The sequence below is a fragment of the Epinephelus fuscoguttatus genome, linkage group LG2, assembly GCF_011397635.1.
Source record: "Epinephelus fuscoguttatus linkage group LG2, E.fuscoguttatus.final_Chr_v1".
In the NCBI taxonomy this organism is placed as follows: domain Eukaryota; kingdom Metazoa; phylum Chordata; class Actinopteri; order Perciformes; family Serranidae; genus Epinephelus; species Epinephelus fuscoguttatus.
Window position 1 is genome coordinate 16,708,172 of NC_064753.1, and position 26,976 is coordinate 16,735,147.

Consider the following 26,976-nt stretch of genomic DNA (forward strand, 5'->3'; position numbering starts at 1 on the left):
ACTGTTAGAGTGTGTGAAGTTGTGAAGATGTTTCAGCAGTCATCTGAGGGATTTCTACTGGGTGTCAGGTGACCCTAACATCTGTCCCTCATATGACATCACGATGTGAACAACTGAGAGAGCCTCACCACCAACCATTAGAAATGATTAAACCATTTGGACAAGTAGCATAAGGTCTTAAGCTATGATACTACAGTCCTATGGATCATTTAATTTCATCTTAATGCTAATGCTAACACTTTTTTACCATTTGGTGTTTTGGACAAATATGAATATAACTGTATTAGAGGGATCTGAAAACCATTTCAGTGTTTGGAGATGTTCTTTAAACCTGCAGTTTGGCCCTTGGCAGTATCAGGAAACAATTTGTGAACACAAAATATCATCACCCTTTAAGTTGATCTGGCAAACTTGTTAGCAAGTTTATTTACACATCTAGCACATTAGCATTAGCGTTTAATTGGAGTTTCTGGCCACCTGATGAATGTAAGTCAAATTAGTCTCCACTATCTCCTAAGGAAAATGTATGGAAGCTCCAGTACATTCTTAGCTAGTCACTAACTTTGTCTGTAGGTTGCCTTCTACTGGGCAGGTAGGGTATAGTTGGTTTTTAACGTTTTTTTCTCTAAAGACAGCTGCCGACTGATGCCAAAATATCACTATGGACACAGTAAAAATGAAGCTAAACCATAAAGTCGCAGACTGGAAAACCATTACAATACTGCAGGATGCTAACAGGTATCGCATAGTCAGGTGATCTGTGATCCATCCTTAAAGGTATACTATGCAGGACATTTGTAAAGAACATTGTATAGACTTATACGAAAGTAATTCCTCTCATTCATCACTGATGACCCACTAGAAGTGTATGGCAGTGTATTTATCAGCAGCAATCCCGCACTCTGCCCGTATTCTCGTATTTTCTTCTTGTTTTGCTGTGTTTGGGACGTTCCTTGGCACAGCACGCAGGTGAAGTCAGGACTTAACGAAAAGGAAGCTACGAAAATCGCAAATATAGTGAGGCGAAACACCAAGAAGACAAAGCTTGTTCCAAAACGAGAGTGAATATAGGATTGTCAGTAACTGACATCTCCTGCATAGTATACCTTTAATATAAAAAATATTTTTAATCGCTTTAAATTGCATATTAAATTGACATCCCAGAATGCTGAAGCAGCTAAGTAGCTTTGAATTGCGTTCTATCTCTGTCTGTATTTACATGCTGGATAAACTTAGCAGAATCTTAAACCCAGGTGGATCAGATGATTTTGAGTATCAAGCATTGATCCAGCTCAAATTGTTAAGCTCTGTGCTCTTAAATGAAAAACTTGAACACAAGACAAGCTTCACTATGAAGTTTAAGTTTTATATTCCAGCCGATATCATTAGGTAAATGAGGACTAAAATGTTTAACAGTATAGCAAGAAAGGGTTTTCTCTATTATTATTTTCATTATTATTATTATTATTATTATCATCATTATTATTATTATAATTGTTGCCTTTTGTTCACTTGCCTTTTTCAAGAGGATTAATACAGCGTGGCACTTTATTGTACAATAATTACCTTTCACATTGATGAAGTCTGTGTGGCACAGACAATAACTGGGCCTTGGGATGGGAGTGCTTGTCAAATTAAATCACAATTAATTTAAAAGTTAGAAGTGAACCGATATAGAAGACTGCTGTGTTGACCTTGATGTGTTGTTTACAACAGAATTCAGTTTGGAGAAACAGCAGAACTTTCACAGTTAAGCGAGTAATTAATTTTACCTTCAATTCCCCTACAAAAGCTTTTCTCTGTTTCAGAATGGCCCTTCATTCAGTGTTTTAAGCTGTTCTCCTTGACTGACACAGCACATGATACACTATACCTCCTTCTGTTTTGTTAACAACGCTAATCCCATTTTCTTGTTCTTGTGCTTTCTTGCTCCGGTCTACAGGTATCACACGTCGACGCAGCAGGAGGCATGAACATGGTTTAGGTGAGTGGCCAATAAGAAAAACTCATCCATATAATGCATTGGTGAAATCTTATTAAAAGTGCACGCTTGTGCTCCCAAAGTGACTTTGAATGTCATGCGGGATGAAGTGGGCATAATGCATACATCAGAGTGGCCTTGGTGGAGGATGATTTGAACGGGCATACAGTCTGGCTTTGGAACAGGATTATCCATCCCGAGGCAACCACCCTCCAGAGTGTTGACATTCAGCGATGGTCGAGGACAGGCGTAAACAACGTGAACATCAGAAATATTGTTTTAATCGATCATCGGGGCTCCAAAGAGGAACACCAGAAAAGAGGAGGAGCAGGTTGAGCACCAGCGACTGATGGCTGGAGGAACAGGTGGTGCACGGAGACCTCCAGGGCTGCACACACAAGGAAGCACTGCTGAGCCCACACACTCATTTCTCCCTCAAGAGCGCTTGGCTTGCGCTGATCAATAAGATCATGAACTGTAGCCACTGACTAACATATCATACATAATTTGCCTGCCTTGTGAATAGATTATTTTTACTGGGAGTGAAGTGATTATGAATTCAATGCCACATGTGTGCTTACAGCATGTGTCGGATTTAAAATCATCATCTAAAATTACACAATATTACCAATTATGTAGTATCAGTTACAAACAGCAGGTGCAGTGCCTTAATAATAATACTGCCATTTAGCAGATAATAAGCTGCAGGACAGTCTGCTATGATGACACCGATGGTACTGGAAGTCTGACCTTATTTTGGATTTTCATTCCAATAAAATAAATGTTTAAAACACAACAAAATAAAGGGTTAAACAGCCAGAAATTATGATAATAATAGTAATATCACTAACTTTTTAGCATTATATTTTAATGATGATTAGATTTACTTTAGCTACAATAGTATAAGATCAAACACTGATAGAAACACTGGTGCTATTCAAGAGTTTTTAATAATAGTAGATAGAAATCTAGATCCAAATATGAATAAAGCTATTCCCTTTTAATATTTGGTTGTCATAATTTCACTAAAATGCTTTTAATCTTATAGTATTTTTTCTGTATAAATGTGCAAATATAATGGGACGAGTGCATGAAGCAGTAAGTTGTGTTTAAATCAGACTTGGACTTTAAATTCTGGACTTGGATAGGTTTTTTTTTTTTTTTTGGAACTAAAAGTCCCTCCAACCCAAACCGCACTCATGGCCTTCACCATTATAACTATCATTAGAACTGATCGATCTCTGACTAATTACTAAGTGAATACTGATCCCGCTCATTTGGAAGAGGGGACAGCGGGGGTTGAGAGCAGAACAGGCAGAACAGGCGAGAAGACGACGCATGCTGGATCTCAGCGTCTACTATTATCATGCTTTGTACTTCCTGACTGCAACCCGCCCACGGAGCAGCATTACAATACAGCTGCCATGTAAATAGTATTTTCCACCAGCTATCGACGTCCGAAAAAGTAGGCTGCACATCAGCCCGCTGAAAGGTCAAAGCAGCATGCCAGCACCACCTTAATCACGGATGCTGATTGCTTGATAATGGTTTGCACTTTCCGCTCCCTCTGAAAGCATTTTATTTCTCTCTGACAATATGCTGCAAATGGACTCTGTGATGCAGAACAGAGGGATTTTTTTTTTTTTTTTTTTTTTTTTGGGTTGTGGAGAAATGTTGTGCAGCTGCAGGAATAACACAGCATCGAGCGCTTGCCTGTCCCGCCCCCTTAAACTGGGATGCTCAGCACATGAGAGTCAATGTAAACACACAAAGGCGTTTTCAGCTGTAGTATTCACGTGGATTGGCTGGACGCGGTAACAATTAACCCTGCACTCGCAAGCCGTTCACTTCCACGTGTTCACCCCCCTTATATATATATTTATATATATGTGTGTGGGTGTATGTGTGCCTGTGTGTGTGTGCAGGCTCAACGGGACTCCCACTCTGTCCCAAAACATCTGCAAATTAACACACTTTCCATGCTCTCTGCCCCCCCTCCCCTCCTAAACTGAATTGGGACGCTGTTTGATGTCTCCCCCCCCCCCCCCTCCCGCCTCGCTCTCCCCTGTCATCTGCAAAGGATCACAAAAGTAGAGATACCAAAATAACCAACCTTTATGCATTCCCGTAAACCTGTCTTTCAGTACAGTGAGTTCGTATATCTTTCCGAATTCCTCAAACAGGGGTTTCAGGTCTTTTTCCTCCAGGTTTCTGGGAATCTGCCCGATGAAAAGCTTGATGGCGTCGTGGTCCTTCATTGGAATGGTGTTCTGGCCGATGGTAAGCCCGTTCATCCTGCCGGCGCTGTTCGTGGTGCTGAATCCATTCTCTTGCTGCACTCCGTTTGCAGTGACTGTAGCCATCTTTCCTCAATGGGCCGGCGAGCTGCTCTCTCTCTCTCTCTCTCTCCCCCTCCCTCTCTCTCTCTCTCTCTCTCTCTCTGTAGTCAACTGCACAGTGCACACTCACCCCCCCAACCCCCCTCCCCTTCTTATATCTTCCTTGCTCCTCACTACCCCTCCGCTCTTCCCTCCCTACTCTCTCCTCTCTCCTCTTCCTTTACAGCCCCCTTGTTTGGAATCAGCCTTATTTATTTTTCCTTATGCTTTATGTGTTTTCATTTTTTAAGTCCCCCCCTCCTCCCGCGCACCCCCCCAACCCCCCCTCTGCTGCCACTCCGTACGTGACGTCAGCTCGTACTCCTGTGCAAAGGCCACGCCCACCGTCTCATTTGCATAATGAGCGCACGGCCCAGGCCAATGGGAGAGCAGGATGACTGAGAGTCCCACAGGGCAGAGTAAGAATGCAAACATTTGTGTAGAGTGGAAAGCTCGGGACATTTAAACAGTGCAAAGGCAGCATTTGTGCGACTCCTCCTGCTTATGTCAGGTCATTTAGTTTTGTTTCAGCAACGAGGCAAAATTTGGGGGCTGGTTTGAGGGGGGAATAGTCGCTTTGTAAAGTCATTGCAATGCTGTGCATCAGTAGTTTTAAATGTTTGAATAAACTGGTGAATCATTTATTTCTTGTGATTTCCACTCACCGGCCACTTTGTTAGGTACACCTGTTCAACTGTCCATTAACACAAATACCTAATCAGCCAATCACGTGGCAGCAACTCAATGTATTTAGGCATGTAGACATGGTCTAGACGACCTGCTGAAGTTCAAACCTAGCATCAGAATGTGGAGGTAAGGTGATTTAAGTGACTTTGAATGTGGCATGGCTCTTGGTGCCAGATTCACTAGGCTGAGTATTTCAGAAACTGCTGATCTACTGGGATTTTCACACACAACCATCTCTAGGGTTTACAGAGGATGGTTGCTTTATAATGTACCCCGGGTTTTAACAGATCTAGGGAAAACTACATTTTCCCGCTGTGCTCTATGGACATGGGACAATCTTCAAAAAGATCTAAAATTAGAAACACTTATGGCTATCAATGAATTTAAGGGCATCATAAAGAATGTGCTGACAGAGACATGCTTGTTTTTCTTAAGAGGCCACTGTGTTTGAACAGTTGTTGTTTTATTGTGGATTTTTGTATTATATGTTGTATTTGTTGCATTTTAAATGTCTTTTGATTGGCTACTACTTTGGCCAAGTCTCTCATGTAAAAAAAAATTCAATTTCAATAGGACATCCTGGTTAAATAGATAAAAAAAATATTCAGTAAGCTGAACTTCTCTGGGTGAAAATGCCTTGTTGATGCCAGAGGTCAGAGGAGAATGACCAGACTGGTTCAAGATGATAGAAAAGCAACAGTAACTGAAATAACCACTCATTACAACCAAGATATGCAGAAGACCATCTCTGAATGGACAACACCTCGACCCTTGAAGCAGATGGGCTACAGCAGCAGAAGACCATATCAGGTGCCACTCCTGTCAGCTAACAACAGGAAACTGAGGCTACAATTCACACAGGCTCACCAAAACTGGACAATAGAAGATTGGAAAAACGTTGTCTTGTCAGATGAGGCCTGATTTCTGCTGCGACATTCAGATGGTAGAGTCAATTTGGCTTAAACTACATGAAAGCATGGATCCATCCTGCCTTGTATCAACAGTTCAGGCAGGTGGTGGTGGTGTAATGGTGTGGGACATATTTATTTGGCACTTTACTTTTGGCCCCTTAGTACCAACTGAGCACTATTTAAACACCACAGCCTATCTGAGTATTGTTGCTGACCGTGTCCACCCCTTTATGACCGCAGTTTACCCATCTTGTGATGGCTACTTCCAGCAGGATAACACACCATATCACAAAGCTCACATCCTCTCAAACTGGTTTCTGGAAAATGACAATGAGTTCATTGTACTCTAGTGGCCTCCACAGTCACCAGATCTCAATCCAACAGAGCACCTTTGGGATGTGGTGGAACGGGAGATTCACATCATGGATGTGCAGCTGACAAATCTGCAGCAGCTGCGTGATGCTGTCATGTCAACATGGACCAAAATCACTGAGGAATGTTTCCAGCACATTGTTTAATCTATGTCGTGAAGAATTAAGGCAATTCTGAAGGCAAAAGGGGGTTCTTTAGATGTATAAAACCCAGTCAAATTATGTGTCCATTTCTCAGTTGCCCTGTAAGTTATTCATATTCCTTTAGTCAGTAAGGGTCCTCAGATCAAAAGAATCAAACAGGTTTATCATAAAAATTAATCCAAGTTGTGAGTATTGTTTTAACAGGATAAGGTGGTGTTGTGTCAGTATGCTGGGTGCTGTAATCCTCGAGTGCCATAGCTCTTTCTCTCTGTGATGCGCTGTCTATCGGGCTAGATCAAATAAATGATTCATAATTAATATATTGTCTGAAGCCTAATTTTTATACAAGTAATATTTATACTAGTTTAAATGAACATTTTAATTGTATTTCCCATCTTTGCTGAGCAACGGTTTTGTGTCAAGGAATTAAAGGCCTGTCCCAAATATAGACCCGTTGATTTAAATGATTTAAGGAAATAATAGCCCGGGCTATTAATTGAAGTTTTATGTTATTATTCTTATAAATTCTAGTTCTTTACAATGGGGATTCACAATATGTAGACCATAATACCAAAGAGCCCTGTCCTCATAACACTTCAGCTCTGCCGGACCCAGGTGTGCTGCTAAATAATTGCATTCATCTGGCATACTGGGCATAAAAAAGTCCCTGTCAGATGTTTATAAAGAAAACCAGCAGGACTGTAGGTCCCGAGGACTATTCACAAAAGACACTGCTGTGAAGCCTTGTAGAAATGTTCTCTACAGCAGTGTTTCTCAATCCTGGACCTCGGGAGCCAGGGCCCTGCTGGTTTTCATTCTAACCATCTAACAGGGACTATTTACACCTGAGACACCAAGTGAATGCTATTAACTACCTGGGAGGGTAGAAAACCAGCATAGCTGTAATTCCTTAGGACTGAGAAGCACTGCTCTGTGGTGCTCTGCTCAACTGGTCTACTGTGCTATATATTCTTCATGGTACAGTTAAGAGCCCTTTCAGCTTAAATACCAAATTGAATTTTAAATATTACATGCCTTTAAATAAAGCAGTAGTTGTGAGTTATTGTAGTCTTAAATCACTTTCTGATTTTGTATTTCTCAAAGATACCTCAGCAGATTAAGCTGTTCCCGACATGGAGTTTAAACACAGATCCTCTTGTTGAGGCAGGTTTCTACCCTGATAAGAATTCCATATCAAAACTCAATAAGGTAAAAATTGCTTCAGTATGGAAGATTCAGTCCGTTGTTTCAAAATGAATATCATCTGTTTTCACATATGCTCCACGTCTTCATATGTGTTGTGATCCTTCTTTGTATTTTTCTCCAGCATAGCAGTGGGAATTCTGTTAGCTCACTGGTACTTTTAAGACACTCATCAATGGTTTCAAACCTCAGCCACTTTCATTTAGAAGGGCGGTTTGGAAAGAAAATGGAAGCTTGGTCAGGTGCTCGGATCAAAGGCATATTTGGGTGAATAATTAAAAACATAGCAGTGTGCTGGAATGCAACATGCAGCAGCCTTTGGAGTGCAGCACGGTTTAAAAACAAACGTGCCACTCTTTCTCCACTTCACGAAGACAATGTGAACAGATAGAGAGAGAACAGAGGAGAGGATAAAAACACTGTAGTCTGAAGTGATGTCAGCTCAGACCTCAGGATTCAGAGCTGCCTTGCGTCACTGTCCGTGGTGCTGAATCAACGCTGCCATTCAGAGACCGTGAAATAGATTGTTGGAGCTACAATTTTAACAGAACATGTTTGCACTACAAATTTTTCCACACGCCTCCCCATCTCTCTGCTGTGCACAGTTTCCAAACTGGTCTGTCCTTTACTTCATGCAGGGAATGATGCATTCAACGCCACTCTTCAGAATAGTTTTGTTATTCATGCAAGTGAGCGTGTGCACAGACAGTGTTGCATTACTCGCACACAGGAAGGTCTAATTAGTGCAGATGGGAATAAAACATCAATACAACAGCAGTCCAGCTCACACTGATATGAGTAATTATGCTTGATATGATGGCATTAATGTGGATCATATCATGTATCAGTAATCGATTGTATGTGGCAAATTTATCACGAGGATTGTTAATAAGGTCTGCACGCTAGCATATAGAGAAACAAGATCTGGCCTGTTTCAGGGTCTATGAGTAAGACATGGAGTCCCTGACACCTCCAGAGGTGTTGTTATGTAACTGAGCATGACCTCTGATCCCCTTGTGGATTTGGGCAAGAAAAGGTCGGCTCAGAAACGGATCACAAAAAACTGCGTGTCCAGTATGAAATGCATTCAACCGACATGCTTAACCTCTGTTAGGTCAGAATTAATTGGCTGGTAAAAAAGATGTAATTAAATAGCGGTGATTATTTTCTTCTGTCGCTTCTGCTAATTAGTAGAATACAGCTGCCTCAAAATAATATTCAACATTTGGTGCCACATGAGTGCATCTATCTATCGTCCATCTGTCCATCCGTCCATCCACACATCTACCTAGACCGATCTATGTATCTGTCTAGTCATCCATCTATTTAGACATCCATACAGCTATCTATACATCTATCTGGGAATCTACACACCTCTCTATCTCGACATTTGTCTATACATCTATGCATCTATCTATACATCTGTCTATCTAGACATCTATACGTCTATCTCTACATCTATACTTCCATACATCTATCTATACATCTGTCTTTCAAGACATCTATAAATCTATACATCTGTCCAGACATCTATACGTCTTTCTATACATCTGTTTATCTAAACATCATACATCTTTCTATGCATCTATACATCTGTCTATGTATACATCTATCTATACATCGACACATCTATCTAGACAACTATACATGTATCAGTACAACTATATACCTGTCTATCTAACTGAACTTCATTTAATGGATTGTATTCAACTGCTTGAAAACATCTTTGTCATTAAAAAATTCAACAAAAACAGCCTCCCCCATGAGTCGGTAATTGAGCTGACCAGTTTCTTCCCCCCTGATACCAATGCAAATTTGACATTTGAATGCTTTCAGTGAGTTACTTAGTGTTTTATGTTATCAGAGGAATCTTATCTATTATAAATAGACAACGGGTTGGCCACCTTTTACAAAAAGTATCTCACTGTACGATAAGAACATACATTTGTAGCGGGTCACCTCAGTGGGAAGAGTCACAAGGTGCCCAATGAGCATTTTTGGTCACAAGGTAGTTGAGAAGTCAGCTTTGATGGATTATGTGATGTTCTCTTTGCAGGCCTTTTTGTGTGTATGTGTGTGTTTTCACCCCTGATGCCTGTCAGACTGAATGATCTTTGGGGATAGTAGTATTCTGAGAGCAACTAACAGTAACATCTGGCACTGCATTGGCTTTGTTATGAATATTTATTTATTTTCTATTTAATCATGTCTGTGTAGACCATCTCCAAAAAAATCCTGCAGAGTTTTCGGCTCTGAATGGGGATCAAAAACACAACGGGTCTCCCTTGTCAATACCATCAGGGCCATTCTTTCCCACAAAGACGTAGCTAATTTAGCTTCAGTGCTGCTTATTGGCTTTGTGTTTTTTGTTTCCTTGTTTTTGTCATTTCTCCGCGGGATAGTTTGCCTGCACAGCTGTGAAGACATGGAAAGTGCCTGGCAGGAGGATATGCAGGTACTGCATGATCTCTTCAATTATGCCTGTCTGTAAGCATCCTCTTTGTTCGAACACAGGCAAGCGTATCAGAAAGGTTGACAGGGTTCTTCTTCTTGTCTGTGCCAAGCTCAGCACCTGGATGGTTGAACAGGGCACCTCTGCCGATTGCTCTCCTTTCAGACAAAAGAGCAGTCAGAATAGTTCCAGCTGTGTTTGTGAAGTGGGTATGAACTTGCAAGAAGAACAAAACAGAGGAAAAGAAGTCCCTCAAGGATCTTGCACACCTAGAGACACATTTCCCTCAAATTATTTTCTTATTATTTCTGGATGGAAACTGTATTTGCCCATTAGCAATGAGCAAGGATTTTTCCCTCAGTAGGCCAACTAAAATTGGAAACGGGAGGGGGTGTGAACATGGCAAATGTGTCAGCAAAATCATTTCCAGACTAATGCAAAAAATATTTACCCTGAGTATTTCACACAGTACAACTGCTGTATTCCAGTCCTGAGCGAGTGCCATTTCTGTTTTTTATTACCAAAATTATTCACACCACTGTCAAGGTGACTTGTTGGAATGTCACAGACACACCACTTGAAACAGCTACCAAAAATATAGTCCCTTGAAGGAGCAAAATCAGTGACATAAGTCATGCATTGTGCGTAACAGCTTGGTGTCATGCACAATTCCTTTATGCTGTGTGTTCATTATCCCATTAAACTGGATATATGGAGTGGGCCAGGTGGAACGTAGTCATGCATGAACATTTTTCACTGTCTGTTTTGTAGAGTGAGTCCAAAAGGAGAGCAACCATTGATATTCATGGCACAGCCAGTATGAGGTGTGACAGTATTTTTTTGTGAATCTGTGAGTGTATATGGTAATACCAGAGCAGCCTCAAACCTCAACTGCAGTCTCTGCCTGAGGGAGGGGTGCACTGTCCCCCCCCCCCCAACACACACAGGCTCTGCAAGATAAAGAACCACTCAGTCAGAAGCCATAATTTTCTCTTAAAACACAATTTCTTGCCAGTTCATTTGCTTCTGTGCTGTAGGGAAAATGCAGGAGTGATCGTTGGCCTAGCTCTGAACAATGTTTTTTTTTATAAATTAAGTTTTGCTCGTTATTATTTTTGAAAAGGTGGATTACATCTCTATTTTCCCTTTATTGGTGATGTTTCGTCTGTGCTGCTGTTGATGTTCTGTTGAATGATAAGCAGGCAACTCGCTGCATGTTTAAGTTCACTAGTGATGCAACGTAGTGAATAAATGAGAGAAAAACAAAGAAGAGGTCAGGGAGACCACAATGAGTCATCCGCTTTCTGGCAGCTAATGAATCCCAGAATACTCTGTGCAGACCTCCCCTGAGTACAGTCACATAGGCATTACTTCCACTGCTATTGCATGTTTATGCAGTATTTTCCTTTTGATTAGGTGTTAACTGTAGATCAGCATGTATGACTCTGCAGCTTTGTACAGTAGTTACTGAGTTGAAATGATCTTATCAATTACTCAACATCTACATCTACATTACAGTACATGTTTTTAAAAAGGGTTATCCAGCAGTAGTCTTTAGCCTTAAAGACTGAATTTTCAAAATGGGGGTAGTTTCTCTTAAAGTTTAAGGGAAACGGAAAGGGAAAAGGGAAAATTCATACTTGTTATTTATATGGTTTAAAACAGTCCAAAAATAATAGTAAACATGAACAAGTCTCCCATATCTAAAAACTAAAGTGCTACAATTTGAAGTTATGATGTCATCAAGCACAAATTCTGGAGCTGCTACATAGACAATGAATTGGGAAAGATGTTATAGATGTCACTGGGAGTACCCAGGGGACAACCCGGTCTCCCAACTGGTCAAATACCAATGCTTTTTCACTGGCCCTCTGTGTCAGATACTGATACACAGAAGCCACCTTTAGGACTGATATGAGATGCACAGGGTGGCAGGATTGTTTAATGATCCTAGCAAATGCCATATAGTTTAAAGAGCAAGAGAGTCTGCATAGGATGGGAAGGTGGGGAGATGGATGGGTCAAACAAACCCCAGACTTTAACCTGCAAGACGACTGTTCATGTCCACTAATAACAACATAGTTTGCAACATGGTATGTGTCATATGCTGTGCCAGTGACGTATATCAAGTGATGTATCTGATGTGTATCACATGACTTTAGATTACATTAGTAACATACATAGCTATTTTAAGCCAAACTACCAATTTTTTTCTTTCTTTCTTTCTTTTTCTTCTTAGTCTAACCACATGCTTTTCTGGCCTTCATCTAAGGAAGTCAAGGAAATTTTTTTTAACCTATGTTTGAAGTTTATGTTGAAAAGAAACTGTGTGCATTTAATGAGCAGAAACGGTACAATTTTTCTGAAAACAGAAGTGTATTTTGAAAAGACACAATGATGAGCATAAAGTGAGACACTGTCCAAAACTGATGTTGGAGCTGTACCTAGAGCATCACAGTTTGATGTTTAGGGCCACTGACCAAGCGTTGGTATTTGACAAGTTGGGAGTGAGAATGTGCTGCAGGTGGGAACATCTTCTGTGTCAGAGCTGAGAACATTGCAACAGAATAAACTCATTTGGGTATAAAAAAGAAAACAAACATACTGTGTGTCCACAAAATCAGGCTCCCATTCACTGTCTATGGAGCAGTTCCAGACTTTATACTCAATGACATCATAAGTTTAAGACTTACTTCTCTGGGTTCTGGCTTTGAGAGGGAGAGTAGCTCATGTTCACAAATATTGATTTAACTGTCCTAGGGGATAGAAATAACATATTGGGATTCTTAATTTAGGGGATATTCCCCTCAAAAAAGAATCAGTGTGTAGGATTTAGGGGCATCTACTGGAAGAAATGCTATATTATATTTATAATTATGTTTTCATTAGTTTATGATCACACGAAAAAAAGAATTGTGTTTTCATTACCTTAGATGAGCCGTGTTTGCATATGGAGTGGGTCCTCCTCCACAGAGTCCACTATGTTCTTCTAAATAAATATGGCTATTCGCATTTTTGTGTCGGCCACCGTAGTTCTCCTACAGTACGCACCAGGCACACCGGAGATGTTTCACTTCTGCAATGTTTAAGTGTTGTGTGGGAAAATGTTGTGTACATACATGCGCACACACCATCTCCTCCCACTTCCCTTCCCTTAGGCTGTTGTTGCAAAACTGATGTCACTTTTCTGTCAGCCTAGATTTCTCTGATAAGGATTAAAAAAGCACCTACGGCTGTTTGAGCACACCATCTCTAACAGCATTTCATACAACTTTTTAAAACTTTAAAAAGTTACAGTGTACTGTGTAATAGCATTTAAACAAAACAAACAAACAAAAGTTAAAAAATAGTCATTTATAACTTCAGTGGAAGTTGCCGTAGTGTGTCAGGGGCTTAGTATATCATTGTAGTGTATCTTTTTGATGTAAAATGTATCAAAGCTTTTTTTCTAAGCCACTCAGAACTAGTATTGTTTCATGGCCTTACTTTGATAAGTTGACCTACTTATTTATCTTGCAAATGTTTTAAAAAGTTTAACACCCAGTTAACAAAAAGCACATACATCCACACACAAAAATGGTGTATGTGTACAGAAAGTTGAAACACACGCTTCAGTACTAGGGAGATAGTTGCAGGACAATTACATTTCAGTGAACTAGCACAGAGCATGTCTCAGCAGAATGTGGTGAAAAGCTTCAGTGCAATATGAACTGGCGAAAGAAACTGACCGGTGAGTGGAGGTGATGAGGTCGATGGATGATGGAATCTGGTGGAGGGGTGAGACTCAGGGTGCCGGCAACATCTCAGCTTGCAGTCTTCAGGCTACCACTAATGTTCCTCAGGAGAGAAGACTTTGGAGAGAGAGTCAAGAAAAGAAGGAGGGAGGCCGGGGGAGATTTGTAAGAACTTGAAAAATCAAAAAAGCCTGGTCTCTGTTCTTAAACTTGCATTAAAGGAATAGTTAAACATTTTGGGGAAAATGCGCTTAGTTGCTTTCTTCTTCTGTCGTGAGTTTGATGGGAAAATCGATACCACAAGCAGCCAATTATCTTAGCTTAGCACAAAGACTGGGAATAAGGAAACAGCTAGCCTGGCTCTGTCCGAAGGTAACAAATTCTGCCTACCACCATCTCTAAAGCCACTAATTAGCCTAACATCTGTGTTTTAATGGGCACAAAAAGTGTATAAAACACGTTACGGGGTTTTCTCTGAACGGGAACAGTAATTTCCTGGAGTGTTGTCGTTTTGGTGAGGTTGCACGTAACCCCGCTTAAAGCCACAACTTTTAGTTTTTACACTGTTTTTTGTGCAGGATTAAACTAACAAGATGCTTTAAAGCATATGGATTAGTCAGAGGTGCTGGTAGACAGATTTTGTTACCTTTGGGCAGAGCCAGGCTAGCTGTTTCCAGTCTTTGTGCTAAGCTAACTGGCTGCTGGCTCCAGCTTCATGTTTACCGTAAAGGCATGAAAGTGGTGTTATGCTTTTCATCTAACTCAGCAAGAAAAAAAACATATTTTCAAAAAAGTCCAACTTACTTAAAGTATGGAATATTAGTTGATTTTGGAGATAGTGCAAGTTATAAACACCAGGTTAAAGAGCCATACAGTACATCATGAAAAGTATTCTGCACAAAAGACGCATGTAATACTTTTTTTAAAATCATGCCAAAATGTTCATGATTTCAAAAACCTTTTACAGAATAAATGCATCACTGTGGAGCAGACATGTCTCCAACAATTCAGGGCACAGAATAAACCCCATTCTTTCCAAAAAAAAAGTTTCTTAATTACCTGTCAGTACATGTTCAACTCTGTGACATTTGTGCAGATATGAATCAAGACCTCATTCACATATGACACAGTGACTACAATGACAGGGCCTAAGGGAGTGCCAAAGGAAGGATTGTATGGGTACTGCATGTATGTGTTACACATCCTTATTAATGGAACAGGATAACTATTCTGTAACCATGCTGTGAATGACCTTTATTTGACTAGATAGACACTTGAGGGTTAAAAATGTCTTCATTTTATAGACCAGGCAAAGACAGCATAATGACTACCGCCTATAAAAGTTATTGGTATTTCAACAGCTTGGAAAGAGAAGACTTTTCAAAGCTGTAGTCATAAGTGCCTTTAAAATAAACACCCCTCTGAGCTTGTCATTACCAACAGTAACATCAGCGCAATGTCATCAGCGTCTGAAAACATCAGAATGAAATTGCTGTTTCAATTTGCAGTAGCATGGTTTGACAGATGTTTTTCTGTATATATAAAATTAGAGCAGACTGAAATGTAGATGGACCGCAGTGTCCTTGGATTTCAAATCAACATTTTTTAATACCTAGCTAAGGAAGGGCCCCTGAAAGCATGGAAACCATTAACATTATGGAAATTAGTATCCGTTATCTGTTCATAATCATCATGACACAATAAAAAATCTAATTGTGAGGAAGCATGATTGAAAGATTAGCTTAGTAAAATGCCAATAAAGAGTCTGCCCTCGTGCTTTAATGGTAAAAAAAAATGTCATGTTCTCACCAGTGGCAGTGTTTTATATATTTTTTTTTTTTTAGAATTGCAGTAGACATAGACTGCAAATAAATGTCGGGGATTTGTCTTAGTGACATTGGTGCAGAGACATTGACAACTTGCAGAGTTCCACGGTGCATACTAAGGCAACATTCGCACAAGGACAGCTGGACTTTATGCACTGTGCAATGCAAAATACAATGAAATATTAGAGAAGCATACAAATCTCTTAGCATAGGTTGCTTGCAAAGTAAAGAAATTAACCAGGAGACCAAAATTATGTCAAAAACAATATACTTCATACTTCATTCTAAGTCAAATCTGCAAATGACAGAGTTAAAGGGGCTCTATGTGAAGTTAAGAGCGTATGAGTTGTCTGGACGTAGTTCTCAACATGGAGTGGCTAAGCCGGTGGCTAGCAGCTAACAGTGCGCACGCCATAAACAGCACGAAACAATGGCAACAGTGCTGACAGAGCTAACAGTGTTAATCAGTGCGTAACTGAAGGGTGGGCGCTACACTTTGGCGATGACACCGTCCTGATATCAGCAGGACCACTGTATGAGTGCAGTGCAAAGCGGCCAGTGGGACACACACATGCACAAACATACATGCCACCACAACAAACCAGCTCGGATTACATCACACACAGAGGTAGCAAGACTTCATTCTCTGACAGGACACCATTACTCCACTCTATCTTACATAGCAAATAGGGGTTGGATGCTATATTAATGCTCTACATGTCGCATATAGAACCTTAAACAGAAAGTCAACACAAAATGAAAACTCTTGTGTATTCAGAGGAAGTAAGAAAACAACTATGTAGGGTCACAGTACACAAATTTCAAATTTAAATGACTCAGCAATAAAAAAAAAAAAAAATACCTTCTGGGTACATCTTCTCACTAACCCATCTGCCACCTATGCCACCACTACATGTCATGATGCCCCTTAATTCCCACCAAGAGGTGCCCACGAAGACACAAACATATGCACATAAATACGAGTCGTTCCTATATTTCTGCGTGTCAGACGAGGACATGTTGGACCCCCGTGCTGTGCAGCTCGACAAAAAGAGCACAGTGGAGCTTACACAGCACTCAGCTATTGTCAGGCTGGATGCCATGCCTTGCACCAACAGCTTGCACTCTGTTTCCATCAGATGTAACACACAGTCTGGCACTGCAGCCAGTCAAACCTTGTTAGTTGCTTTAGCCTCTGTTTACAAAGACTGGGCATTTTGTCATGTTGGATTTTGTTTATCTTATATGCGGTAGGGATTGTTTGATCAAGGAGGGTAGTTGTTGTTTTGTTTTTGTTTTTTTGTTTTTTTCGCTGTAGGCTGTTTCAACAGCTTGAGGTGAGCTGATCTGGATCTCCCCTCGGCAACACCAGAAACACACATTGTTAATGGGCGTCTTTATGGCACCACAGAGTTGTCATCACAGTCTGTTTTTACTTTGGTTGAGGCCCGGCAGGATCAGCAGTGTGGCATTTGAAGCTCACGCCGTTGACTCACAAACAACGCTGCTTCACAGAGCCTACACAACTAGTTCACAAGCTGTTCTGTCGCACATGTTGCCTTCCATCACGCCACTTTGGAGAGACTGAAATAAAGTAACGTGTTCCCTACTAAATCTATTTTTCATTAGCTTTTAGCACTGTGTTGTGCAAGCTGTTTGATTTCAGCAGTGCTGCCTTTAGAGCTTTGGCTCAACACATCAAAAACTCCTACATCTCCTTGCAACTCCTAAAAACCTTTGGAGGATCCTTTCTTGTGTTTGAGTCCAGAAATAGGAAACACTGAGTAGACACAGGCAAACACATATGCCAAAGAGGCAGTTTGCTAAAGCATGCATGCGTTAGCTCACAGCTTCGACAAAAATAAAGAAAATGAGTGTATGTGTTTTGATAATATGTGAACATACACTGCAATTACATTTACATAAGAAGAAAAAGCAAAAGAATGACAATGACATTATATTATTTCCCTTTTTCTGCACCTGTAACTGTTCTCGCTCTTTTGCTTGTGCTGAATCCTTTTCAATTTCCCCACTGGGCTACGTATGTTGAAGGCACAGTGTGCATCTAAGTGTGTGTGTGTGTGTGTGTGTGTCTCTATATGATTCACACACCAGCCTGAGTATGTGGCAGAATCGAAGCCCACCTCTCTTAAGATGTCTGAGGACCTCAGGGGCTCAATATAATATTGTTGTTTTCTACTTATTTTCTAAGAATGTTTCATTCCCAGTAGTGTGCTTCCATCCAGTATAATGCTGTTTATTGTGCTGGAAGGACAGGATATATTTGTTTTGCAGTCTAAAGGATGTATTTTGTGTCTCCAAGCACTCAAGGTTGTACATTGAATACTGTATAACTGCACTGACACAGAGTACAAATAAAGGTCCAACTGCTAGATGTTTCAGTTCATAAATTCTTTATATATTTTCCTTCTTATGAAACATTTTCTTTTTAGCATTCTGTAACCCTGATTAAGACTACTGAACGAAAAACATACTGCTTTATTATTTAACTCTATTTGTCACTCAAGCGTTGCTGAATTACTTATTGCTGTTACAGTTCTCATATCCAAGCACCAATCTCAGAGACAATTTGTTTCATTGAGTGTTTCATAAACCGATCAGCTAATGCTGACCTCGGGCTAAAACTACATTAGAAATAACATTTAGTTACAATTATGCTTCTGGAGTGGGCACAGTTAACAGTTGTTATTTTGTTGAGCGAGCTATCTGTAAACAGCAAACTGCGGTGTAGTCTTTCACACAGTCTGTAGCTGCCTTGAACTTTTGCAGTGCAATTAATTTAACATGTATTTTACCTGTTCATCCTCTCAAAGACGTGTTTTTATTTATTTATTTACCCATATGTCTTAGCATATTAAAGATGAGAGTGCGTAATTAAAAGCAAATCAAAGGAATGGGCAGGGACAAAGGTTTTGGATTACTCTCCTTTTGTTTAGTAGCCTATTTAAAGGATGTTATGAAAGTTATAAAGATAATTATATTGTCAGAAAGAGTGATAGTGTTACAGCACTATATATAATGCTGACGGTGTGTATAGAAGAGAGTACGGCAGATGACCTAAACTAACTTTCAAAAAAATGTCTCACATAAAACTCTCCTTTTGTTATCTAGTCGCGTACTTACAGAGCTACTTCAAAGGCATTAGGTGAAACTGTCAACCAGTGAGCTGGATTGCATCCATTGTTCTCCTCTGATGGATCATTTGCAACAATCCAGAGATAAATCTGCTTTCTATTTTTGGGCTCTGACAGCCTCTACCTGTATCCAGCCGCCTGCTAGCCCCCACCCAGACAGTGACTGGCCTAATGTCTGGTCGCAGTGGCTTCCTTGAAGTGCTCCTGCAAGTTAATAAATTCTGGGCCATCTGTTTCCATACAGCCCCTTTCCATTACCAGGTGCCCCCCCCCTCTCCTTGGACCTCTATCTAATTAACTTTCCTCTCTCTGCCTCTCTTTGTGCCCACATTCAGACTGGGGAAAGAGAGGTAGGGAGAGAGAGGGAGGACAGAGAGAGTGAAAGAGGGGAAAGGAAAATTTGTTTAACCTGATGTTTTGAGGCAAAGTAAACAGTGCGGTAACCTAGTTAGCCGCAATGCTTTTTTGTGTGATTTAGCAATGATGTTATTAATAACCATGTGAGTCTGAAGGGTACTTAACCATGCAATAAAGAGATGGGGCATTGAGTGCCACTGTTCTGCCTTAGCTTTGGAGAGGAACACTAATTGCTAGTCGGGGAATCTAATGAAAACCCTCCAAACAAATAACAAAGCAGACAGTGAAGAGTGTATGAAGTAGAACAAAGGGAGGAGAGCAATGCAAGGGGTGAATATATGAAATAATGAAAATAATAAACACTGTTGGTATAGCTGTTAAAGGCAGTTAATGCTTCACAGACAGTGAACCAACAGTAATTCAAAGTCACAAGGAGAAACAATAAAAATGCCAGCCATGAATTGAAAAAGGTATTAGAGATCAATAAAACAAGTATTTATAGTAAGGATAAGGTAGGTAAAAACAAATAATATAAAAAGCCTTTCTGTGAAACATGTTTTAGGAAGAGATTTAAAAGCTGACCCAAAGGGACAAGAAATGATCTTATTTCATCATTGGATGGCTTTTTATCAAATAAACATGAGCAACAAGTTCTGCTCCCGCAGATTTTGTGTCCTTTCTTTGGATGAATGCTGTTGTTGAGAACAGAAATGGCAGCGGGAAGAAAAACAGCTCTCCAACGCTGAAAAGACTAGCAATGCCCACAGCATATAACGCTTTTAACTACTTTTTGCTGTCACAATCTAACTGAAAGCATCAACCATCAAAGCCATTAGAGTGCCAGAGTGCCCCTGTGGTTTTGCCATTAGCCCATAATATATTGGCAACAACATGCCACGACAGCACTACAGTATCAACATACATATGCTGAAGAAAAAAGGTGGCACATAAATAGCATAGCCAAAAGAGGACAAGACTCCGCACAAGGTTAGGATTCCCCATTGTGGAGGAAATGTAAGTTATGTGTCTACATTAAGCTGTAATGTTCTTGGAGAAGATGATGCCACTTTTTATGGTAAGGCTGTTGACTATTCATGAAAATCATGAAGGTGGCTGTAGGAGATTAGATTCCTGCTGTTGCAGGAAAACCCTCGTAAGTCCAACTAGTAATTTCCATGTTTCTACCTGAGCTGAAGGTTTATGTGGTTCTTTATAGGAAGTGCCAGCTGTGTGACCCCAAGGCCCACAAAATCTATTCATAAACTACAATAAGGATGCATGCTTGTCAGTGCGAAAATAAGGCTGCTTTTCAAAGATACAAGGTTTCTGCCCAGTGGCAGCGATATTTCTGACACATGTTTGAGGCATTCCCATTTGCATGAATCCTATGCATATTACATTGCTCCGACCTGTTGGCTACCACGGGAATTGTCATCATCGGTTGCAGGCAATAACAGTAAGTTACTGCCGCTTGTCATATGCCATCCTGCTTCTGCCATAATTTATGTGCATAGGACCATTGTCTTATGGCCCAGGGGGCATTTTGTGTGCCTCCGATTTCAGCTTTATGACGCAAGGAGCGGAGAGCCTCCACCAATGCCAAGTGAACCAAAACCTGGCGAATGCCGAGGAGCTCCTCTCCAAATGAATGTTTCATTCCCCTTCCCAAATCGAATCTGCGAGAGGCAGGGGGAAATGCATGGCCTTCCTGTTGACAGAGTTGGAGAGGTGCTACGTATGAACAAAACGGAAGGAGAGTGATCAGGATGGTTTACATCTCTGAGGAGCTCATCTGGAAGGGCATGTCCCTCATTACAGCTGTTTGGAGAGAGGTCTCGTTTTGCCAGCACGTTCTCTGCGTCCTCCACCTGCAGCGGGTCAGGGAGGGAGGGAGAAGTCTCTGACATGACCTCCAGTGAAGTGAGCATGTCGGGAACCACTGGAGATTGGAGGCGGAACCAATGCCGAAGAGGGAGAAACACGTGCCTCGCAATCAGCCATGAAATGCAACCTGGCACCAATTGGACTGGGCCTGCGGGGAGCCTCAATAGACCTAAGCCTGCAGAACAACAGGGAGGGAGGGACGGGTAGAGGGTGAGGGATGTGGAGGGTATGGAGAGGGTTGTGGGGTGCGAGGTCATTCCACCTCACAGAGTGTTTTATTAATGTAATTAAACACGGGCGAGCTCTCTGGCTCTGCATCATACCTGACCTCCACAGCAGAGGGAAGGGAGAGAGGGAGTAAAACGAGGGAGAGACAGACAGGGAGAGGGAGGGCGAGGGAGGAAGCGGGAGAGAGGGAGGGAGCGTGCAGGGGATAGAGGTAGGGATAACAAGGACATGAGATTGGCAGGATAAGGCAAGATGAAACAAGGGAGGACAGGGCTAAGCAAGAGGGATAAAAAGAGATAGATGCAGCATGATGCATGAGTGGGAGGGGAAGATGTGAATTTAGTCAGAGAATTAGTGCATGGGACAAGGCAAGTGAGCCATGGAGGAGTCAAGGCCAGGGCATTTGAGGAAAGAGGTCAACATGAGGGCAAACAAAGGCCTCTGGGCCTGGTGCGAAATGTGAGGAATGTCATGTAATCATATTAGACACAGCTCACTGCTCTGTCTAAACACAGGGCTGTGCTCTCTCTCAGCATAATAATATTGTTGTAGAATATATAATTTTAATCGTGCTTGTGCTTAGTTTTGCATTTTTAAAAAAGGTATCCCTTTTGTTCTTATCACATGTCTATTTAATTCCAACTAAATAAACTATACAGGGGCAGGGTCATTACAACACTGTTTAAATAGGGACTTTAAACCCCCTTAAAACTGGATATTAAATTTTAAGTATATCTTACTAACACTGAATATTGACGACTAAATAAGCCACAATCAAACTGATTTTTAAAAAACTATAGTGATTACAAGTTTAACTCTCAAAAACGGCTTCATTAGGGTTGTATGGGTTTGGTTTGATCAGTTTTGATAGACAGGGTCCTGGCAACCGAAGAAAACAGCACCACAGCTGTCTTTGATTAAAATGATGTAAAATCAACTCCAAGTATATGACATCAACTTTTTGCACCCACTGCACCAACAAAAAGGGCAGAAACACAACTGCTGAAATCTCTGATGTGAAATACTCCACACTGTTTTTGCAGAAAATGTTGTGTTTGTGTAAGATGTTGTTTCCCATAGCAAGAAGCTAATTGAGAGAATATGTTATAGGCACCTTGGCTGCTTTTAATACGTTTGGTGGTGATGGAAATTACGGCTTTGTTTTGGTGCAAAAAAACTGAACACAGTGAAAACGGGAAAAACCAGAAAGGGATATTAAAGGAATTAAAGGAAGAATGAATGCCACCCTAGCTGCTGTGCAAGTTTGTATTTTGTTCTTTGGGTCTGATTTGTCACTTTCTGATTTCTCCTTCCAGTGGAACATGTTAGCTGCCTCACATCAAAAAACTAGTAATCTAAAAAGTAGAGCCAATCTGTTATCTCATTTAAGGTACGACGCTGAATGCTGTTCAGGTCTGAGAAATAGCTTATTGCGAAATCACAAACCTGCTCTAAAGTCTTGGACCTGTTATCAATAAAAGAAGAAGTTCAAATAAGTCTTTCATGCTTTTTCTTATCCAGAGTTGGCTCAGAAACATAAAGGCCACAAGCCTTCAAACCGCTGTGTTGCTGCTTTATTGTTTTGTTTGTTTGGCTGGTTCTTGATTCTGTGTTTCTCTTCTTTTGCACTGCTGTAGCCATGTAGCTTTAACCATACCTCACTTGGAACATAATGATATCATACAGTGTTACCTTGTTTTGAAGTAAATGACACACTGTATACTGCAGGAAAATGTTAATTCCAATGCCAAAGCCCTGTTACTCTTCATTTATGTCTCTTCTGTTACTCCACTGTAGATGAACACAGTCACATAGTATACAGGCAGGCAGAGGAACATATGCCTCAAAATACAGAGTAGAATGGAGCTCTGTAATAGGTCAGGGCTTCGCAAAGCGGTGCTGTAAGGAAGGGTCGGTGAGAATTCACCACTGTTTGTGACAGCTTGAAGCACACCCCGTCACAATACATTTCTCATCTCTGCGGCCCCGCATTAGACACCTTGTCACAATAATTACATTTCTCTGTATTAATTGATGACTTATAATGGAAATAAGAGCTGTCGGGGAATGTATCAAACTACAGCAACAATAATAGCAAAGGCAATAACCAAACAAATATCAAATGGACAAATGAGGGAGAGTGTTGGCCGTGATTGATGAGGGGAGCAGGCCCAGCCACACACTGTGTATGTGGTAAGGAACTTTTGCAGCTCTGCATTTGACAGGCTTGTTTGTGTATGCCCGTGTGTGTGTGCGTGTGTGTGTGTGTCCATGCATGCATCTAGAATTCACTTTTAGTATGGGCTAGAGACTCTGCTCGGAGGGAAATTATAACAACTAATAAAGCAGGAATGAGGAATTTGTAATCCGTGTCAGAATTGAATTACTATCCAATAATGCTTATTTCAATACACAAAAAGCCATAATCCCATTCATCTGTAAGCTTTCCTATTGTCATCAGCGTTCACACAGCAGAATATCAATGCAGAAACACACAATCATTACATTATTGATATGAAAGCTCATTCGTCCTTTGCCCTCTGAGTTCAACACAGCTTAATGAGGTATATCTGTTTTTTTTCAGGTATAAATATTTACAACTGCTGCATAATGGTTATGCGCAGAGTGTCATTAGAATGTACGCTTTCCTCAAGTGTAATGGACTGAGCAACCATCACACACAGTTAACGATGCAAGCACAAAGTGTGTCCACGTACACAATTAGTAATGCTACGATGTACTGTAATCGTCTGTTTTGACTTTTGCCATTTATCTTATTCTGTCTTTGTGAGAAATGTCATGCTACTGATATGAACAGGAGGAAGAGAGGCGGTCAGGTGGCCCACAAGACTGAGAATGAAAGTGGAACCTTGACCTTGGGTCACTTAAGCCCCCCACCGTCCTCCCATATACTCTGTATTATTCTCTTGCCATGCTGTATTTTCTGAGGAAGCTTGAGGCTGCAGTCTTTGTCAGAAGGCTATGGCAGACGGCATTATAAGAATGATTACAGCTTGCTGACATCTTGCAATCATCATGTCAACTGATTAGTGTTCACTCAAGTCGGTGCCAGTGTTTCTGTTTTTTCTTTTTTTCTTGCATTTATTAAACTTTTTTGAATGTATTTCAAAGAAGCATGCACAATTTATTCAATTTCATTTAGTTCTAAGTGATTCTAAGTACTGTAACTTGGAAAAATGACTATGTTTACAATTTTACTGCCCCTAAAACTGTGTTGATCATCATTTTATGAAATTATATCCACAATCAAATTAAAAAGTCCATTGATTTTAGCCTTGATTCAGGAATGTCCCATTCTCTGGCATCTAGCAGCATTTAGTCTCTGAATGACTGGTGCTTGGTAAAAGGAGTAAAACATCCAGGATCCTGGGATGGTCCAATAGATGTGCAGGTATGGTAGTTGGTGCTTATATACTGCAGGCTGACTGTGGTTTTCCTCCAGTGAATGATAAAAGTGATGCGATGTTCAAATAATGATAACAGCGCCAACCCCCAGGGAGCTTATTATTGTTTTAGTTCTAAACAATCAGAAACCAGAACCGATTTAAGACATGTTTTTGATAAAGAAACTGATACCTGAGGAAACCATAAGTGATCTCTGAGACAATAAAAATGAAGTGAATCAATTGAAGGCAGTCTCAGAAGTACCCATCCACTGCCTAAATCTGTTGATTAGGGTGGCCAGCACGTTCTGACCCCAAGTTGTCACATATTGCCACTTTGTCTGTGGCTTTTTATGTCTACATATTATGTGCTGGGTATCCTTCTGTATTTGCTGTTGATGTTCCAGGATGCGCAACCAGCACCAGGACATCAACAAAAGCACCTGGTTGGGTTTAGGCAAGAAAAGCATGTGGTTAAGTTTAGAAAACAACATCTTGGTTTGGCATTCAGGAAGCGCACACAGGGCTTCTTGGTGAAAGTCCGGGGTTTGTTGGACCCATTGACCACCTCTCCCACCTGCCCTGCAGGGACTTTCCAGCTTCTTTAACTAAGCTGTTATCAGCAGCATTTCAACCTGAGAGTGTTTAGTGGCGTATAATACCGCTACGACAGGTGGACTGATGGCATATCATAGCAATGCGAAAGGTTACATCTGTCCACTTTACATACTGATGCTGCCTGGCTGCGTGTGATACCACTGCGAGCGATGGCTTTTGGCGTCAGGAAATCACTGACAAAACGGCGGTATTCGATGACTGGAATGAGAATGGAATGGAGTGGCATGATTAATAGTGTCATAGGTTGTGCTAAGGTCATTTAAGACCAATATGGTGCTCTCCCCTGAATCAAAAACCACCAATAAATCATTGATAACTCCCAGAACAACATGTGCGTGCAAAAACAACTACAACTTCTCAAAATGTAAGTAATTTTCAGTTCTCCTTAAAGTTGTTAAAAACAAGTTTTTGCCAGGGATTGGAGGAATATAAGGTCATTTTAAAATTGATATAATTTTTCTTTTTACTTTCTCTAAGTACCAAGGCCAGCACCCCATCCTAAAATATCTGGAACACATCCAGATGAAAGAGGGCTGTTTTGAATAGAAAGCAAACCAGGGCCTACAGCCCTCATAACCTCTCTGAATAAATTTGTGGGAATAGTATCAAGGGGGACTAGAGGAGGGCCTCGTATGTGACACAATCTCTGTGAGAGTATGCAAAGAAATCGGCCCAAAGCGATTCAACACATTAGGGAATGGGCAAGGGAGGTCCGCAGCAGAAATTAGGGGAGTTGGAGGAGTGATATTAGACCTTCCTCAGATTGAGTACACCTGGGGAAGATATTTCAAGACTCTTTTCATGTCCATCAGATAATGCAAACATTTGGAAGCCATTTCAGGGTCCCAATGATATCACCAATATTCTGCACTCTCCCTTCCAGGAAATTAATCTCTATGTGTCATATGTTAGCAGGGACAGCTTCCTCTTGGTGTGAATCTCTACCTCCTATCAAACTTAAAGGGATAGTTTTCTGGCATAAGACGGTGGTATGAGTTGCTCGCTGGCAGTGATATCAATGCATGGATATTAGCTTAGGTGTGATATTATATTAGGTATATTCTGTGGAGAGATATTTATCTCAGCAGGCCAACAGCTTGTAAGAAACAAATGAACTTCTTCAGAAGTACAGGTTTAACATCTGAAGTCCCTTTCCCGACATGTTTCAAAGTTAGGCTATACTAATATTAATATTTAGTTTAACATGTTGTTTCCATTTAATAGTTTTTAAGGAAAAAACTTTGAATAGGGACTCTTTTCTATTTAACAGAACATACAGAGCACAAACATGGCTCCAGGACCCCACCCCACTTTTGAAGCTCCTTCCATCAACAGCACATACACTTCTGAAATGAACCCAGGTGCATTTCCTTCATGAAGCAGCTTTTTTATATCACTGAGCACAGGTAAAGTCATTTTAGGTCCCAAAGTTGCTCTAAGAAAGGATCATAGTTGAAGATAACAAAAAAGTGTCTAATGTCCTCAAAAGACATTAGAGATCCATTGTCAAACCAGTCCTCCAAATAGTGAATCCCTTTCTGATGCCACACTTCAAGAGTCCTGTTATCCAGAGTCATGGGTATAAGTTCATTCTGTCTCAATGGTGTTTTGAGTGAGAGTGTAATTTCTAATCCAAGACATTT

At 40.7% G+C, this 26,976-nt stretch overlaps 1 protein-coding gene across 8 annotated transcripts in view; it reads right to left on the reverse strand.

Moving 5' to 3' along the window:
* celf6 (CUGBP Elav-like family member 6) overlaps positions 1 to 4,425 on the reverse strand; it is a 151,663-nt gene extending 147,238 nt beyond the window's left edge. For 6 of the 8 annotated variants that reach the window (XM_049566026.1, XM_049566021.1, XM_049565990.1 and 3 more), the window contains exon 1: positions 4,095 to 4,424. In XM_049566026.1, coding sequence (XP_049421983.1) covers positions 4,095 to 4,344 — 250 coding nt within the window. In that variant the 5' untranslated portion in view covers positions 4,345 to 4,424. Of the gene's footprint in view, positions 1 to 4,094 lie in introns of all 8 variants that reach the window. The other 2 variants (XM_049565999.1, XM_049566015.1) reach the window with 2 other exon arrangements.
* Positions 4,426 to 26,976: the final 22,551 nt, after the last annotated feature.